This window comes from Plectropomus leopardus, chromosome 10 (assembly GCF_026936395.1).
Source record: "Plectropomus leopardus strain MGB_pleo_1.0 chromosome 10, ASM2693639v1, whole genome shotgun sequence".
Classification (NCBI taxonomy): domain Eukaryota; kingdom Metazoa; phylum Chordata; class Actinopteri; order Perciformes; family Serranidae; genus Plectropomus; species Plectropomus leopardus.
The window spans coordinates 2124931-2143686 of NC_142185.1; the positions used below are offsets into that span (position 1 = coordinate 2124931).

At 40.4% G+C, this 18756-nt stretch overlaps 1 protein-coding gene across 4 annotated transcripts; it reads left to right on the forward strand.

Moving 5' to 3' along the window:
* The first annotated feature begins 353 nt into the window (after window positions 1-353).
* Window positions 354-16126, forward strand: wdr4 (WD repeat domain 4). 4 transcript variants are annotated; one of them, XM_042494904.2, is made up of 11 exons: window positions 354-512; window positions 2552-2620; window positions 3173-3319; window positions 3502-3664; window positions 5329-5441; window positions 5577-5637; window positions 6382-6495; window positions 9069-9133; window positions 13084-13270; window positions 14987-15056; window positions 15745-16126. In XM_042494904.2, exons 1-11 carry the CDS (start codon window positions 367-369, stop codon window positions 15933-15935), a joined length of 1326 nt encoding a protein of 441 aa, XP_042350838.2. In that variant the 5' UTR covers window positions 354-366; the 3' UTR covers window positions 15936-16126. The 4 variants fall into 4 exon arrangements, with proteins under 4 accessions (XP_042350838.2, XP_042350840.2, XP_042350839.2 ...); XM_042494906.2 differs by having other exon boundaries at window positions 6382-6486; XM_042494905.2 differs by having other exon boundaries at window positions 355-512; window positions 3508-3664.
* Window positions 16127-18756: the final 2630 nt, after the last annotated feature.

The window sequence follows — 18756 nt, forward strand, 5'->3', positions numbered from 1 at the left end:
GTGTTGTCCCTTAGAAATGTGTTTATTTTTTACAGTTAGTGATTATTTTGCATGTGGTTACTAATGGGCATATCTGTGTGAATATGTGGAAGCTGCACTGTAAAGATATGAGGGCTCTGCAATTGTGTGACCAACTTTTCGTTATAAATTTGGTTTATTTCAGTGGTTTTAGCGTTATGCGTGGCAGCTACAGTAAAACAAACTTACTCTACTCAGGTACTTTTTCTGTCAATATCATATGGAGAGCTGAATGTGTATATTTTGTGTGGTACAGCCTTTGTTCGGCAGCAGCACGCACAGCAGCAGCTCTTGTGTACATTCTGTACTTTTTCCAGGGGGCGTGTGTTGTGAGGCTGGTGACGTAATATGTGCGCGACAAAATACAGCTCTCCGCGTGGGCTACCGTTGCATGATACACAGACGCCAGCCATGGCCGCTGTGGGCTCCTGTGGAGAGTGGTTTCTTTCCACCTGCGGTAAGAAGCTCGTTGCCATCCACAGCAAACAGGACAGGTAGGAGCCACGGTTCCATTATGTATTCGCTGTTATTTGTCTGTGGGTAAAATTAGCTCTTCTGGCTAGCCCTGTTAGTTAGTCGCCAGACAGCATCGGGAAAAATGTCTAGGTTTATTTACAGGATTTTTGTAAATTATACTTGAAAACGTGTGTGGATGTACTATAGTATTTTCGTCTTCTCTCTCTTTTTTTTACGAAGGGAAGATAGTCCCAATTAAACGGCCAGTCCCTTTTACTCGCCCAGTGTAGTTACATATTTGGACAAATAAAGGCCTGTCTCTATTAGAAGCCTGCTCATTCATCTTTATAGAAGTTCTTTAGATGTATACAACTGGGATGTTGGCTATCTGCCGTGGCTAACTTTAGTAAGCTGCTTAGATCACACATCCAGAATGTATTAATGTTTAAACTTTTGTCAATATGAACATGCTACACACAATGTTAGCTTAGTAAGATTCTCGACGATTCAATCCATCAGTTCATTTTTGCTTACTGAAGCTGTGAGCACCAAAGAAGATGGTATTGTTGGCACAGTAAATAAGAAAGATGTGAAAAAAGAAATAAGTAGATGTAGAGGAATATATGAAAATTACTTTTCAAAAACTATTTACAGAATGACTTTATTTTTTAAACATTTTTTTCCTAGGTTTTTTTGCTTTGCATGTTTTTTGTTTTAACTTTTTTTTGACATTTCAAGTAATTTTGTTGTACTTTTTCACAGATTTCTTGCTAAACTTTGTGTCATTTCTTCTTTTGTTGCTCATTACCTTCTTCTCATTGCCCAGGTCTAGTTGTCAAGTGTTTTTAGATATTCTGTGCTACAGACACATTATAGTCAGTACTGAAAAGAATTGGAGGTTCACATCTTTTTTCTCTACCAAAAAGCTTTCAGATTTCTATTGAGGCGAAATGGTGAAATTTTAGTTTTTATCGTGTGTATAAAAGATTAGTTAAATAACTTGTTCTCACAGTGTTAAAAAAATTTAAAAAATCACCTTTCAGGATTTTATGGGCTCCATAGATTTCCTTATGAGTTGGGCTGCAATTTTTTTCGTCAACTGATTTATCATTTAGTCCATAAAATCTCAAAAGACAACAACAAATCATCACAATTTTCCTGAGCTCATGATGATGTCTTCAGATTTCTGTTTGTCTCTTTGTTCCCTGACAGCAGTTCAAAACCCAAAGATAATCAGTTAACCTTGATAAAACCAAGAAATACAGAAAATCCTCCTGTTTGAGAAAAAGGAATCAGAGAATACTTGACAGTTGTTCTCAATAAGTGGTGACTTCAAAATATCAAAATGCTTACTGATCAGTTTTGTGTGTTGAGTAATCAGTCCATTGAAATGCTTCAGCTGTACCTCTGAGAGAAAAGAAATTCATAGCATGCTGAATTACCCAATCACCATGACAGGACCATAACACCAAAACTGTGAGACTGTTTCTAACTTTTGACTTTTTTAAAAGAAGTTAAATACAGTCAGCTCTGTGATATGTCATTTACCACAGAGCTGTGTCAGAATGGTAAAAAGTACTCATTTTCAAATGGTTCCCAGAGGAGGAGCTAATTTATAGCCTTACTTCTCAAAGGTGGCAAGGAAACTGTTTAAACGGTACAAAATCTATTTCAAATTATCACAAACTGCCCGAAATGAACACACTTATTGTTATTTACAGTACTGAGGGGGAATACAGCCCAGTCTGGTAGCACTGAGTACATGTGAAAACATAATTTCAGATTGAATTGGTGCATGAAAAAGCCTCACAGTCAGAGTAATTATAACAGTAACTGTAGTTGGTTATGTGACACTTATGGTGGGTGAAGTGAAGATTATATGTCTCAAGTCAAACCAGGAACTTAAATCTACAGCAGCAGGGGCCTTAGGTGGAAGAAATGATTCATTCTCATGTTACCGATGCTGCAGGAAAACTAAACAGAGCTCAAACTGGACGAATGGTGCAAAATAAAATCTCATAAGGAAACCGGAACTCCCCAAAATTGAAAACATAAACTCTTTTGCGTTTCATTGCAGAGAACCATTTGTGTTTGACTGCAGCAGTGCTGAGAAGAAGCCAAAGAATCCAAAGGAAGAAAACAACAGGTAAGAACAGGCACAAGGCTCCTGAATGGAAAGTTAGTGGTGAGGTGTGTTTTGCAACCTTATGGATTTTGGTGGGGCTACCTCTGATGAATGAAGTCATTGTTATAGCCAAGGCAGCACAAAAGCTCATTTTTTCTATCTTCAGCTGTCAATTTGTCCAATAAACACATGCTGAAAGACTGTGACATTGCAGTCTGGGAACAGTTGAGTCAGTTAAAAGAGAGCTTCAGAAGAACATTGAACTTACAATGTGACTTTCATTATTTTTTTATTGCTGCCTTTTGTGTTCAGGTCAATGTTCAGTTTGTTCAATAAAAGAATGTTGGAAATGATTTCCTGTAATTCTTTAATTCAACAAGCAATTAGTTTTATTTTATCAGTACACTGGAAGCAGCAGAAACCTGAGTATACTATAATATCTGTTCAGTTATGTCAGTACTAACAATGTTATCACATATTTTTCATGCAGCCTAACATTTATTTTGTATCATTTATGTCATCTTACAACATGAATTTAAATTTTTAACTGTAGCTTGTGTCCTCTGTCATTAGTGATGGCGGTGGCTCAGAGGAAACAGGAAGCGACAAAGTCCTCGCCTTCACCGTGTCTTCATCTGGAACGCTGGTGGCGCTGACTGATGACTCCAAGAGACTGGTCCTGTTTCGCTGTGAGCCTTCCTGGCAGTGTGTCAGCATCAGGTATAAGTCAAGCTCTGAGCTCCACACACAATAGCACCATGATGCAAGCTGTGCACTGGCAGATGTGTTAATAGAAGCTGTGTGTGTGTGTGTGTGTGTGTGTGTGTGTGTGTGTGTGTGTGTGTGTGTGTGTGTGTGTGTGTGTGTGTGTGTGTGTGTGTGTGTGTGTGTGTGTGTGAGAGACACAGGTGGGTGGTGAGGAGGTGCACTGCCCTGATGTTCAGCCAGGCAGAGGAGGAGCTGATAGCGACTGACAAATCAGGAGATGTGTACTCTTTCTCAGTGGTGGAGCCTCAGAGAGAGGGCGAGCTAAAGATGGGTCACCTGTCCATGCTGCTAGCTTTGGTAAGGAATACCAGACCACATTATCACATCTGTAGTCTGAGAACTGATGACAATATGTGTCAGTGTTACGCTTGAACAGTATGTAACATACATATCCCAACTGTCACGGCAAGTGCGCCACTTCAACATGTTCTCATCCCTAATCACCACAATGCCATTTTTATCCACGTCTACTCCTGACATTTTAGGTATCCTATTGCATCAGCTGTTTTTGCTCCAGAATTGTGCTACCTTGATATAAACAAATGCACATGGTTGGATGACGCAGCAGTGGTTTTGTATACACAAAATGAGCACATGACTACCAGTGCGGACCATCAACAAACACACATGCTAGTATGGATGGTTAGGATTAGGCAACAAAGTAACAGATGGTTTAGGTTTAGGCATAAGAAGCACATGGGAAGATGTAGAAACAAACATCACTTTCAGATGGGCAGCGAATACTGGACTCCTGCATCAAAGTCAATAGTTTGTAGGTGCTGTCCGGTTGTTTTCTCAAGTGACGCCGCTCATGCACGTATCATGTGGACATGCCTGGTGCTGTCCAGCCATTCGCAGGTGTAAACGTATAATAACACCGCAATCAGTTCTGTCTCACTGTGTTCTCAGCTGGCGCTGTCATTAAATCATTTGGCACAAACCTCCACTTGCAGTCAGGTATGAACTGCATTAGAATTTGGGACAGAGGTCAGTGTGGCCTCACAAAACACATTTTTTGGCCATAACTCAAGAATTCATGCCGTAATTATGACAGAGTTTCACATGAATGTCTAATAGGATATGACATGACGAAGATGTGATGACAGTTTTATCCAAAAGGTCAAAGGTCAACTTCACTGTGACATCATAACATTTCCTGGCCATTATTCATCATCATATTAGGAACAGAAGGGGAGACATTTGGTCAGATACTGAATTGGTGACACTAATCTGTAAACTGCGGTTGTGTAGATCTTCTACGCATTAACGTCATGCACATTACGATGGCAGAAGAAACAGCACTCATTTTATTTCGGGCTGGGATTCCTTAGAGCAGACGATCCACTGATGGCTAACAAGCTGTCACTGTACCGAGGATGACATCGGGAAGTGCCGAGTCAGTGAAAATTGGCTATTTAACCAAGATTTGGCAGCATGGCTGAAAGAAAATGGATACAAGGTTTGATGTATTTAGAAGTAATAAGGACATTTTTCAAACTCTGCATGATGAGAATCAAGTGAGTGCAATCCCGAAATCAAATGGCCTCATTGTGGGCACTTATTAGTGCACCACTGTCTCAGAATAGGGTGGCATGGAGGTGCAGTGGTTAGAAAAGTCGCCTCACAGCAAGAGGGCCCCATGTTTGGAACCTCGAGTAGGGTTGCCTTCTGTGTGGAGTTTGCATATTCTGTTCATGTCGGCGTGGGTTTTTTCGGGGTCTCCAGTTTCTTCCCACAGTCCAAAGACATGCAGGTTAATTGGTGACTCTAAACTGCCTGTAGGTGTGAATGTGAGTGTGAATGGTCGTCTATCTCCGTGTGTTGGCCCTGTGATAGTCTGTCTAGGGTGTAGCTGCCTCTTGCCCAAACGCAGCTGGGATAGGCTGCCCCACCACGACCGCTAACAAGATATGCGGTTATGACTAATGAATGACTGATGGCCCCCATCTGCTGTCTTTCAGAGCATGTCCACCGACGACAAGTACATCATCACAGCCGACCGTGATGAGAAGATCAGGGTGAGCCACCTCAGGTCTCCATACAACATCCAGTCCTTCTGCCTGGGACATCAACAGTGAGTCTCTGAGCCTAAAGGGGAGCAACGACTGTATGTTAACACTAAAGTGAGGAACAGTGTGTGTGCTCATTGAAGTTTCCAACTTTGATTTGATCAGTTCTGTTCCTGTTTTTCTGCCCTGCTGTCTCACAGGTTTGTTAGTGCCCTGCTCGTCCCCCCAGGTCACCCACACTGGCTCCTGTCTGGATCGGGGGTGTGTGCGCATTTCCCAAAGTTACATTACACACATATGCACAGTCCAACAGCTACTGTAGGCTCTCTGAATCAGACACATCTCCATGTGATTAGACATACAGCTGTGTTGTTAACATGTTTTTCTCTGGGCTTTGACCCTTTTTTTCCACCAAATCTTTTCAGAAAACAACATTTGTATAACACACAAACAAGAGTTGGTAGGAGTGGAAATCATACTCATCACCAAATTCTTCAAATCAGATTAATAAACCAAGGCCATGAAAACAGTCAGCTTTTTTAATGAAACTTTGCATAAATCTCAAACCAGGAGAAAGAAACGGTTTTGCTTGTAGCCAATCACCACACAACATTGTACGACTGCATGCAGTGTGTGATTTGCCCACTGCCGCAGCAGCTACACCCCGTGCAGTCTGTGGAGAGCTGAAGTCAAGTGTGGAGCATTTGTTGGCAATATTTCTTGGAGTTGGCAGTTCAGTGTTTTCCAGATGCTAACAAATGTTCAAAAATACACTAAACTTCATGCTAATGCAAATGAAGTAAATATAAAAGGTCTAATGAGGTACTCCAATTAACCTAACCTTCATGTCTGTGGTCTGTGGAGGAAGCTGCAGAACCCAGAGAAAACCCACGCTGACACAAGGAGAACATGCAGACTCCACACAGAGGGCCCCCCACACCCCCATGTTCTCACAGCATGATATCAGAGCTTCGGTGTAAAGTGTAGTGTGTTTGTGTATGTCAGGATGGGACCATGAAGCTGTGGGAGTACGAATCTGGCACCAAGCTGCAGAGCTGGGACCTCAAAGATCTCGAAGAGACACCTAGCTCTGAGGGTGACAAACAGAAGGTAACCATGGTAACCACAGCATGTTTTACCCAATAACTTTAGTGTGTCTTTATGACTTTGGTGGTTTTGTGACTGTTCATCTGGAGCTATCATGATGGTAACACTGGGCTTGCCATAAACAGATCCAAACATGCTCCCCTGAGGAGGAATCCAACTGACTGAGATGACTCCCTGACTTTTCCTCCGTCCTCTCCATGAGCTTGATATTTGCAGTTTTGAGTAAAATAACTTAATCTATTGGATGGATTCCCGTGAAATTTGATGTACAGTCTCACAGAGCAGCAAGCCTGTCTGTAGGCTCTTAGTTTTGTTATCATGGAACTCCTTTTTAAGCTCAGTATACACTGAGAAACAGATGAAATATGACCATTGTGAAAGAAACGTTGTGATATCTTTGGTCGTGGCTCTAAAATGGTGGTTCTACATCAAAGTGAGAGATGTTCAAGGATGGACATTGTCACTGTCCTGTGATCAAAGACAGCCTGGGATCAAATTCTGACAGTGTGAGAAATTTTGGATGACCATCTGACTGTGACTGCTGTTATAACCTACAACTACTAACCAACCAATAGAAATGCGGCATGAAATGAGGCACTGACCAGCACGACACTGATGCTAATGTTAAATGCTCATCAATGCTAAATGCTAGTAGATGTTAATACTTCATTTGAGCTCTTGTTGCAAAATTGGCACGCCAAGTTTGCCTCAAAGTTTTGCCAAGAGCAGCAGAGGATGATGAGGGATCCCTCTTCCAGGACAGACAGACGTGCAATAGATGTAGTAAATAACAAATGACCATATAGTTTCCTTCACAGTAGCATATGTTTGTACAGGATGTAGACCAGGCATGTCAAACTGGTCCACAGGGGGGCCGGTGTGGCTGCAGGTTTTTGTGCCAACCAACCAAGAGCACACAGTTTGACCAATCAACTGTCTGAAGACGGAGATCAGTTGATTAAATGAGTCAAGTCTGGTGTGCCACACCGGCCCCCTTGTGGACCAGTTTGACATGCCTGATGTAGACCATCAAAGATATTAACTAGCAGGACCTCACATCAGTGATCTGTCTTGTAGAGGTGATCAGTTGTTGTCGGGGTGGCTGTATACAGTCCTCTGGTCCAGAGGAGATCAATAGATGTCTCCTGTCTCTCTCTGACATTCTTTAGCAGTTCATTCATGGCACCATCAGCTGTGCTCCGTTTGAGCCTCTCAGTGGCTTGTAAATTGCCCCCCCTCCCCATCATTATAGCAGCGAACAGGGACATTGGATCCAAGCAAAATTACACTCAGGGTTTTTCAACTGTAATAAAATGTCCACAAAACAATAACTAGAATATTTGAAAATGTCATTCTTGAAGTCTGAAAGGTTAATATTCTTTCTTTATCTTATTATTTCTTGCCCTTATGTCCCACCTGGATCCAGTGCTAAACTGGATCCAGTGCTAACATGCAGGCCTGTGTGAGAGTGTGTCTAAAAGAAGGAAAAGTATTGATGTGCAAGTGCAGACAATGATGCTGATGGTGATGCTATCGGATGTAGTTTTTTTTTAATGTGTCATTTCATTTAAGATTTCAGACCACAAGCTTTGGTCTTTTCACATGACATTTTTTTTGGCAGCTTGGGAAACTGCTGCGTCTCATCACTGCCGTATGGCATTTATCGCACTGATTTACTGTTGTTACAAACTCATTAAACACGTTTACTATGTGTAGCTATACTTATTGTTTTGCTTCCCTTAAGTTACAATCTTGAGGATCTCTCTTTCGTTCTCTATGGCAGCACCTTTGGCGTGAAGCGGGATTTGCAGTGTGCTTATTGGCAAACAATCTAGAGCTGTGTTCAGCCCCAAAGAAACGTAGCAAAACCTTTACTTAAACAGAAATGGTGGTGCATTGGACACCCTGCTGCATTTCACAGGAAAACTGCCATTTAATATTACCTGCCGGGTTCATTCAGTTTAATTGAAAGCGTCTTTATTGGCGTAGGAAAACTTATGTCTGCATTGCCAAAGCAAGTGTGAAATAAAAAATAAAACAGTCGTCGTTCAAAAAGCAAAGATCTACCGGAATTTGGTTTTCATACATGTTGCTGCTGATTGGGTACACCACTGACACGCATGGCAAACGGGAGAGTACCTAAGAGCCTGTCGCACATCATTGCACACCATTTTGAGGAAGTATGTTTTTCATTCCAGAAACTGTAGCAAAAGTGATAAAAGGTTTTGAGATTGAACATGACCCAGACTGACAGAGGTGCACCGCTCGATCCCCAGCCTGTGGGCTGAGCTGATGTGTGTAAGTTTAGTAGAAAACATGACTCGTTTTCCTAAAGTTGGTCCTCTTTGAAGCCCTGGGTTACAGAGATGATGTAAAGGGGTCCTTCACATTGTGAGCAGGGCACCTCTGCTACAGAGAGCTTGTTATCGGTGAGTTTCCTCGACATAAATGAAGCTTCTAGTCAGTCAGTCAGTCAGTCAGTCGATGTTGGTGCTTTTACTCATTAATTTTTCAATAATTTTGTAAAAAGAACAAAAAGAGACCCACTGACTCAGCCACTCTCTCTGTGTTTTTTTATTTCTCAGAAGCCAACTGTGTGCAGAATCAGCAGCTCTCCTGATGCTCACCATGTAGCAGTGCAGTGTGAGAGGTGAGAGTGTATTTTCAGTGTTTTCAGAGTTATTTGTGATGCTGCCTCAGTCATTCCTGCTTCCTGCATATTGCCTGTCCACATGATGAGCTCTGTATGATTAGAGGGACAGCATGAGACGGCGTACTGCAGCACCATGCACATGCAGGTGTGCACGTGTGACCTGATTCAGGTGCATGAGATGCAAATAAATCATTCCTCAGAAAAACATCCTTCTATAGCCAGGGGACTGTATATTAGTCAATATTATTTGGTGTTGCATAAACATTCAACATAAACAAAGTTTTTAAAAGATTTCTTATATTTTTTGAAGGATTGTTACTTAAGATCATTTTCCGTATCTGTAAGTCAGTCAATTGTGTTTTAATATAGTTTAGTCTCTAAAATCCAAATATTTCACAGTCCAAAATGACAAAAAAGACTTTTATCAGATCAACAATCCACAACACAAAGAGAGAGAATTTACAGTGAAACAGAAAAGAAGCAAATCCTCACATCGGAAACAGAGAATGTTTGGCCAGTTTTTCATCAAAAATCACAAACGTGTAGAACTGCCAGGCCAGAAAAACCCGATCATTGAAACGTTAAGATATTTTTGCAAGATGCTTTCATGTTAAAACGAGAAAGGTCTCATTATAACATCCTCAAAATGTGAAAACATCTCGTATTAACAAACTTTCCTTGATATAACAATAAACTTATTCATTTTCTTATAGTGTAAAACTTTCCATGTTGCAGAGATTAAAAATTATATTGTTTTATCAAGAAGAGTTTCTTTTTTATAGCATGAAACATATGAAAGTGTCTTGCAGACATCCTGTTGTAACATGAAACTATCTTCTAAAAATGTAAAAACATCCTGTACTAAAAAACTTTTCTTGTCATAACAAGATGTTTTCACATTATAACAAGAAACTATACTTGATATAACAATATACTCATTTATTGTGTTATAGTGCTGATTTTTCCATGTTACAGAGATTTAAAAAAATCTATATTGTTATCTCCAGAAGTTTCCTGTTTTAACAAGAGAACATCTTATTATAGCATGCAAGTATCTGAAAAATGGGAAAACATTTGTTGTAACAAGAAAATATCTGATAATCTATTAAGACTATATTATTATTTGATAGTAATCAGTTTTTTTCTGGGTTGGCTGTTGTGCATTTCTGTAATAAATGACTAAAGAGTAAATTAACTGCTGATCAGATGGGATATGTACTGAGTGGGACAGTGTCTCAACTCCTCACTGCTCTCTGCTGGACAAATGTGGAACACTGACACAAACAGGATATTTGTACAGGATTCGCGGCCCTGTTTCAGGCACTGACACACACTTTGTGTTTGTCCCTTTTCAATACAGAACCACACACAGGTTTATGGAAATATCTACATGTAACTGCTGCAGCTGATTTATGAGCGCAGTGCAGACTGACCGCTGCAACCGCTGTCTGAAAGTTTTTATCAGTCTCTCTCTCTCACACACACACACACACACACACACACACACACACACACACACACACAAACACAAACACAGAGGATCTAAAGCACTCTGCAAACACTGAGTGACAGACAAACACAGACAGAAAGGGAGAAAAATGATTTATTTACAAAATAAGGGTGACTTTAGTGAAGCTCAGTTCAGCAGCACAACACAGTTATTTAACATGTATCTTTACCTGTCTGTTACCTGCAGGTCCATCCTGCTGTTTGAATGCTTTTATTGAAGCAGCTTGTCATTATTACTAAGTGGGATATGATATTCTCGCTCTGCAGAAATAAGGTATTATCTGTTTAAAGGAGTATTACCCAAAATCTCAGACTGATTTTCAAAAACATCAAGTTATTTAATGCATTTAATGTCCTCACATTCCTTCAGCATTTCCCGAGGCTACTTCTCATAACCTATATTCCAAGTTTAGCAGCAGAAAAGACTTTCTTCAGCACCCCACTGCTCTGCAGACATGCACACATGTCTGGCACTAACCTCTGACAGGCGTGGTAAATATAGCCCACAACTCCTCTTATTATGTGTGACATGTGTTGTTTGTATTGGCAGAGGGGATTTACTGAGTCTATAATTCATTAGTGACAAGCTGACTGATCAGGGGCTGCAGCATAAAGTCAGTTTAACAGAGTCAGTCTCTCTATGTCTGCAGTCTCGCCGAGAGAGAACAGCTACAACCAAGGTGGTTATCAGCTGTCTCTGTTAACTCTTTCTGCATCACAGAAGGCATTTTTTGACTCTTAAAAATGATTATTGTGTAAAAACAATAACATTAGAAACTATCACTGTTGCTTCACTTAAGGTTAGAGAGGAATGCAGGCAGAAAATTACTTATTGTGTGAATTTATGAGTTATTGTAGCCTATTTCTTTTATCACTCTTTTATATTTAACGTGACAGCTGCTCATTCTGCAGCTATGAAACTTAAAACTTGATGCAGCAGACAACATTATAATCAAGAACTATATTTGGCTCTCACTCTGTCCCGTAATGAAGGAGACATATAAAATCACTTTAGTTTTTGAAAGTGAAATGAATTTGAATCTGAAGGAATTATTGCACATTTCATATGCAAGTAAATTCCATCCTTATTAAAAATATAGTGATGTGTTACTGTTAAATTCTGCATGTAATTTTATAGAAGCTTCTTGTAAAGTCACTGTGGACGAGAAGACCACGGACACATAAAGTAGTTCACTGAGAGCAACAACAGTGTGAATCAAGCAAACAATATTCTTGCTCAGATTTTCTGCATCACTGTAAAGAAAGAAATGTGACGCGATGCATACAGTCAGAGTAACTGCACAGCTTCGTTTGGTTGCACTTGTGTAACATTACGTCTCATAAAGTTGGATAAATTATAGTTATAACACTTCCTCTCTGCTGAGAATCTGTATCTTTCTTTTGCTGACACTGATTATAGAGTGACGCTGCTCAAAGAAGCTGCAAAAGATGCTTTTCGGCTGATTTCAAGCAGAAACTCAGAACATAACCTGCTCAAGGCCAGGTTAAGTTTGCCACACAAGTTACCATGGCGATCTAGCCAGGTTAAAAGAGAGAGAGCTCAGATTTTCTGCATCACTGATGAATTTTAGGTTTGTGTAAAGAAAGAAACATGACGTGATGCATACAGTCAGAGCTACTGTAACTGCAAAATTTTGTTTGGTCCCACTTGTGTAATGTTATGGCTCAACAAGTTGAATAAAGTGTATGTTAATAACCTCTTTCTCTGGGCTGAAAATGTGTATCTCTCATATTCTGATAGACACTGATTACGGAGTGATTCTATTTGAAGAAGCTGTGAAAGGCACCATCAGCTGAAAAATTATAAATTCATCATACGCTGGCAAAATTAAATTGACTAGCACAAGGTACAAGGTAAATTTATTAGTCATTACACTTTGTCCTTGATCCTGCTACATCTTTGGAGTTGAAGGTGGAATAAGTAAGTAGTAAATAAAGGAGTCAGATACATTTTGTGAAGTAAATCGTAAAGGCTTATATAATCATGAAAACCATCTAAACTAAACTTGTTGCAGTATTTGAGAGAATGTTGCTGTGAACATCAGAACTGTAGAGCCATGTGATGACAGAGTGACAGGAAACAAAGAAGGAGTGAGTGGACATGTTCTCAGCTCCTGTTCAGTCACACACACACACACACACAGACACACTGGAAGCTGCTTTTAACTTTGACATGACAGTAGTCCCTCGGCTGGCTAGAAGTTATTTTTGCTTCTGATCTTTAAATGTATTTTTGGGCCTCTAGAGGCACAAGGTCACAGTGCAGCTGTAAGTAAATACTGTACGTGTAGGGAACATAAGAAGTAGGTCAGAGGCAAAGAGGACACATAGTGACATCACTTCCTTCAGTGTAGTCACAGATGGTCTCCGGATGGATAACCACAGTAATCAATTTGCTGTCTCCTGTGTGTCCTTAGAGTGTCCACACTTCAGTTCTTCACTCTGGACCAGGAGAGTGAGCAGAAACTCGCGCCACACAGCAGGCTCTCCCTGCCCCACTGTCCTCTGGACATGACCTTTGACTCTGAGGGCCGGCTCTGGGTGCTGATGGACTCCAGTGATGTACCGCTTCAGGTTTACACACACAGAGGAGACAGCTGGGAGGTACAGTCACATACATTCATACTGGGCCCGCCAAACACTTTGACTTTTTTTATTTCTGTGACTCTGGCCTGTCCCACATGGGACTGCAACACACCATCACAACACAAAGCATGTGTCGTCTTCAGGTTTTACAGATATCAACACAAAAAACAAAAATTAAAAACATTGAGGTTTATCTTGATAAAGAGCTTATTTTCTCATTTCCCATGCTTTCGTCACCTAACGAGCAAATCTAAATGTCATGTGTAAATCCATCCACCATCTACATTTTTTTGCATCATCCATATTTACTAAATTAGAAAACAAACAAAATGAAATTGTTTACTATATCAGCTAAAGAACACATGACAAACAATTGATTTTTTAAATTTTGATTAAATGCTGAATGTTTTAGTGAATCACAATTAATTGCATTTTCTAATCACGTTTTCAATTCCATTATTTTTCATTTTAAAACAGTTTTGAAGTCTGTACTGACAAGATAGGTCTATTCTTATTAGATTGTCTTCATTAGGAATCAGATGACCGAAAAAACTGCATGCGACTAGCATAAGTGGGTCGGTAAGTCAGAAAAGGGGAGACTCATGGGTACCCACAGAACGCATTTTCTTTGGACTTTGGAGCTTTCTTTAGCCCCCTTGCTGAGAAGCAACCATGACATGGTACCACTGCACTCCTCAGGTTCTCTAGTTTCAGGTATCATCACTGTAGCCGTAAAACTCATTTGCATACGGATGGTAGATTTTAGGGATTTTCTGTTTGTGTCACATACGAAAACAGATTCACAAAAGGAGATCTGTTGACAGATGATCAGAATCTGCATATGAGCTGCATTTACCCACAGTTCACAGTCAGTGTGATTTGCACTGCTGCACACAGCATAATGAGACATAGTAGCTGTCTTACAGCTCTTTGACAAACATTGAAGGCGTTGAACACAGGATGGAGCTATTCTCACTGTGACCACTTCCCTGTGATTCCTCTCTGATGCCGTGTTGTGTGTCAGGCTGCACATTACATAACAAGATCAACGGCTCTGCATGTTACTTTTTAAATGTATGAATAGATTTTGATTGATAATGGGAGAACAAATTGAGACATAACTTAAAAACCAAGACCTCTCTGGACTTTCTCCGTTGCGTCTAACAGTGACTGACTTTTATTTAAAGGACTTTGGACAAATTGACGTGATGATATTTTCCCGTGCCTCGACTCTCTTCAGCTCTACTACAGCGCAACAGTCTGCACCACTAGCTAACTTTAGCTTAACAATGGCGTCCCCTAACATCAACAAATGATGGGCACCCAGCATAGTCCACACATGCCATGTTTTCATGCCCCCCCCCCAATACATTTTGCAGTGGCAGCCAAGAAAAGGACCTTAGTTTGGTTCAGTGTGAATTAAGGTTGAATTCATTAAGGAACTCTGAGCAGAGATTATGAGGTGGTTTACAGCAGGACACAGTGCATTTGTGGTTGCCATGGTATCTACAGTTTTTTTTGCAGCATGAAGGAATCTCCTGTTTTAAAGAGAGCTTAGCAGAGGAGCTGCTCCTGTGCTCATCTGATGAGGTCATTGTGCAGAGATAAAGGTGTATTGACTCTCCATTTGATGCTGTGGCCAACTTGCACATGTGTGCGTGCATACATGCGTGCGTGCTGTGTGTGATGCCCTGTATGACGTGTATGACCTGTGTGATCTCCTGCTCCATCCAGTGTGATGCTGAGAGCCCTGAACTGATCAGAGTGACTGAAGCCTTCAGGCCACACTGGGAGACACTTGAGGGTGAGTCATCACACACGCACACGCACACCACCACCACCATGCTTCCACATGGTCTTTTGGCCTCTTGTCATGTCCTGCGTCCTCTCTATCATCCTCGCCCCCTTCACGCCCTCTAAACAAACACGACCTGCAGTATCACATGACATGACATGCCACCTCCCACAAATATGTCATGCAGGGCTTTCGTTCAGTGTTGCCTCTGAGGATTTAAGCAGTGCAGTGTGTCTGCTGATTGACAGATCAGTCAGTCAGTGCATTTACATGATTTTAGAAAAAAGTGGAATTAATGGTTTAGTCTGACTAAAACTGGACTTTTAAAATCCATGTAAACCTGTTAATGCAACTGAAATCATAGTAATGAATAATTTGTTTATACATATATTCATAAGGGGTATTGAACCAAAGCATCAAACAAACAAAAAGTTTTACAAATGTCCAGTGTTTTCTCAGCTTTGCCATCTTTCAGTGCGTGTACTGTTTGGATATAATCTCTTTTTATTTTGAATTCTTGTTCATTTGGTTTCTTTTCAGTCCTTTTACATTTATGAATTAAATATTTTCCATACAAAATAAACAGATTGAGGTTTATGTGCCCTCCTCTTCTGGTTTTCATGTTCATGTGATTGCATAGATAACACGTGCTGAGTTACTCTCGACAACTATCTCCTGCTGTTCTCTTGCCCAACAGCCTCCGCGAGGAGCCACAACCGCTTCGAGCATCTGTACAAGGTGAGCTTTGACAACGTGACGGTGTACCTGCAGAAGAAGCAGCAGCGGCTGGAGGAGCAGCAGCTGAAGAGGGGGAGGGGACAGCAAGCAAACGGCAACAAGAAGGCCAAGAAGACAACATCAGAGAGCAGAAGCCACTCATCCTCCTGAACCAACTCCCGGAGAGAGAGCTGGTATTTCCTTTCTGTTTGATGCTTTGAATGATGAATCTGAGTTGAGTGTGTGTTGGGATGAAGCCTGTGTCAAGTGTGTGTTTTAACACATGGCCTGTGAACATGGATATTTATGTTTGGCTCTAATTTCTTGCTGATTTTTACAATAAATGTTACAGCTAACATGAAGGCGTTGCCTCTGTTTGTGCCAAAATCACTGAATGAAACATGCTGTTTGTCAGTATGCTCCCTCTCCTCACACTCCTACTGCTCCGCACCATGTACCTGCTACTTCCTGTGCATCACAGCACAGCTTTAACATATTCTGTCTCGTGCACACAACTGATGCAGCATGCCTGGATCTGAGGGACCTCTGTGACATGTGTCAGAACCGCAGTTACTGAGCACAGTCGTCTGTGAGAGGCAGCACATGCTGAAGCAGCTGCTTTGGAGGAAGGAAGACAAACCATCTGTTTGTTCCAATACCTACAAAAACATACTGTTTAGTATGCTAGAAAAAGATTTAGAGTGTGTTCCAAATCACAAACTTTTTCTCTTTACTTTCAGTAGTACTACAGTACATACTACTACATAGTATGTACTGTTGCATGCAGGATGCACACGATCTAGGCTACTCTCTCATACCACTGCACCCTGAACTTTGACCCTCTTGCTCATATATCTGTTAACGTGGAGGGAAAACAGAATTGGCTGAGCTCGCCAGAGACAGCGGTCAGTCCTGAGAGCTCTGCTGTTGTTACTCTGCATTTTATGTAGTTTGAACTTTGAAGTAATAGCTGCATACATTTTAGATTCTTACATTTTATATTCCTGAAAGTAAAATTAGCCTACATTCGCATTTCTCTTCTCTACTAATGGGTCTGTTTTTTTTTGCTGTTGGTAATATTTCTTTTTATTTTGTTCACATAAACAGTTAACCCTTAGGCCCATCTTTAATGTTACACACAGTTGTATCACTCTGCACACAAAATGTGCTTTTTGAAATCAAATTTAAAAAAACCTAGCATCAGCCCTAATCATAAATATCAAATATTCATTCATTTCCAGAATTTTAACCCTTTAAATGCCAGGTTTTGTCATGATGCCACTATGATTATTAGGTGAAAAAAAATTCAATATGCTACTTTTGTTTTAATGAGAACAGTCTGGAATGTGTCAGTAATTAGCAGCTACATTGATTGTGACAGGTCACCCAGTGGAAATAGCATGTATTTTATCCATATGCCAAAAATGGCAAAAATGACACCATCAGGTGGAAAATATTCTAAATGATAAATTCCAAGACAAAAGCCCAGAATGACAACCAGAAATAATACAAGTGATGTTTTTGTGCTTTGATGGCTGTGGGATCAAAAATGTCAGTTTGAATGAGATTCAATGGAGCTTTTATTTTTTACTTTAACAGTCTGAATGTAACAATTTAGTTTCCACAGTGTATTTTAGACTTATTTTAGGAGCTGAGCTGGAAATTCACATATTTAACAAAAATACACAATCTTGCCAAAATGTATGCCATATGCATGAACAAAGCCAGAATTATCAACAAATGAAGAATGAAAAGTGCATGAAATGCAGCAAACAGTCCGATTACTTTTCAACTACTTATCAGTCACTTGAATGCACCGTCATCTGTCACTGCAGCTTCTGTCAGCTGTCAGAGCTGTCATTCTGTTTGGGGCTCAGTTGCTGTGACACATCTCCTGCTGTACAGAGGATGGAAACTAGAAAAGCATGTTGGTGTGCATACTGTGATATGTGACAGGATGTAGTTAGAACATCCTAGTATTTTTGGCATACTACATTTGACAGACTGTGTATTGGGACATACTAAATATTTAGTATTTAGTATTGGAACACACAGTTAGAATGTTCCAATATATAGTATGTGAAATGCAGTATGCCGAAAATACCAAGATATTCTATGGCATCTGTTTGGCTTACAGTCTCTCTGTTTACACACAAACTGACGAGCACTGTGGAAGCACTGGGTGCACATTTTATCATTTATTATGATCAGATCATGTATATCATCTCATATATCCTTTATATCATTCTTATTTATTGTATTTAGTGTGTTTTCTTGTCAGATTTGCTTGCAGCTCGCAGAAAAAAATTAAAAAGATGCCAAAGGAAGCAGGCAGCATTACCTGGAAAATCAGCTGTACCGCGTCCAGTGTGAACCCATCAGTTCATTCTTGAATCCAAAAAGAGGTTTGTGCCAAATTTGAGGAAACTCCCTAAAAATGTTCTTGAGATATTGTGTTCATGAGAACAAGACAAATGCAAGGTTACAGAGACTCTCAATCTTTGACCACGTGATTTGAATCAGTTTATCGTTGAGCCCAAATAGACATTTGAGCTCAACTTGAAGAAATTCCTTCATGGTGTTGTTGAGATATTGCTTTCATGAGAATGGGATGGACAGTCAAACCTAAAACATGCTCCAGCCCAGCCATCACCAGTGCTGAGGCATAAAAAACTGTGGCACCACAACAAAGCCGCCATGAGAGGTGCCACTCACCAAAACTCACAGCCAGAAGGGCTTTAACCAGAGAGACAACAAAGAGAGTAAAGATAACCGTGAAGGTGGAGTGGACACTGACTATCTGTTTACATGACCACATTAAGCTGTATACTCGGAGCCGGGCTTTATGGGACGCAGAACAGGATGCATAAACATTACTTGTTATTACAGCACGTTTATTATCATACAGTATAGAGAGGTTTGGATCCCTTAAACCATTAGTGCTATAGAGAAGAAATAAAGTCAGTATTTTGTTCAACTACAATCAGCAGAG

What these genes read in the sequence shown, in the direction of transcription:
- wdr4 (XM_042494904.2), top strand. Translation starts at nt 367, where the DNA reads ATGTGCGCGACAAAATACAGCTCTCCGCGTGGGCTACCGTTGCATGAT. An exon ending in CCAAAGGAAGAAAACAACAG is followed by an intron (nt 2,621 to 3,172) that starts GTAAGAACAGGC and finishes CTCTGTCATTAG; the next exon opens with TGATGGCGGTGGCTCAGAGG. An exon ending in GTAGCAGTGCAGTGTGAGAG is followed by an intron (nt 9,134 to 13,083) that starts GTGAGAGTGTAT and finishes GTGTGTCCTTAG; the next exon opens with AGTGTCCACACTTCAGTTCT.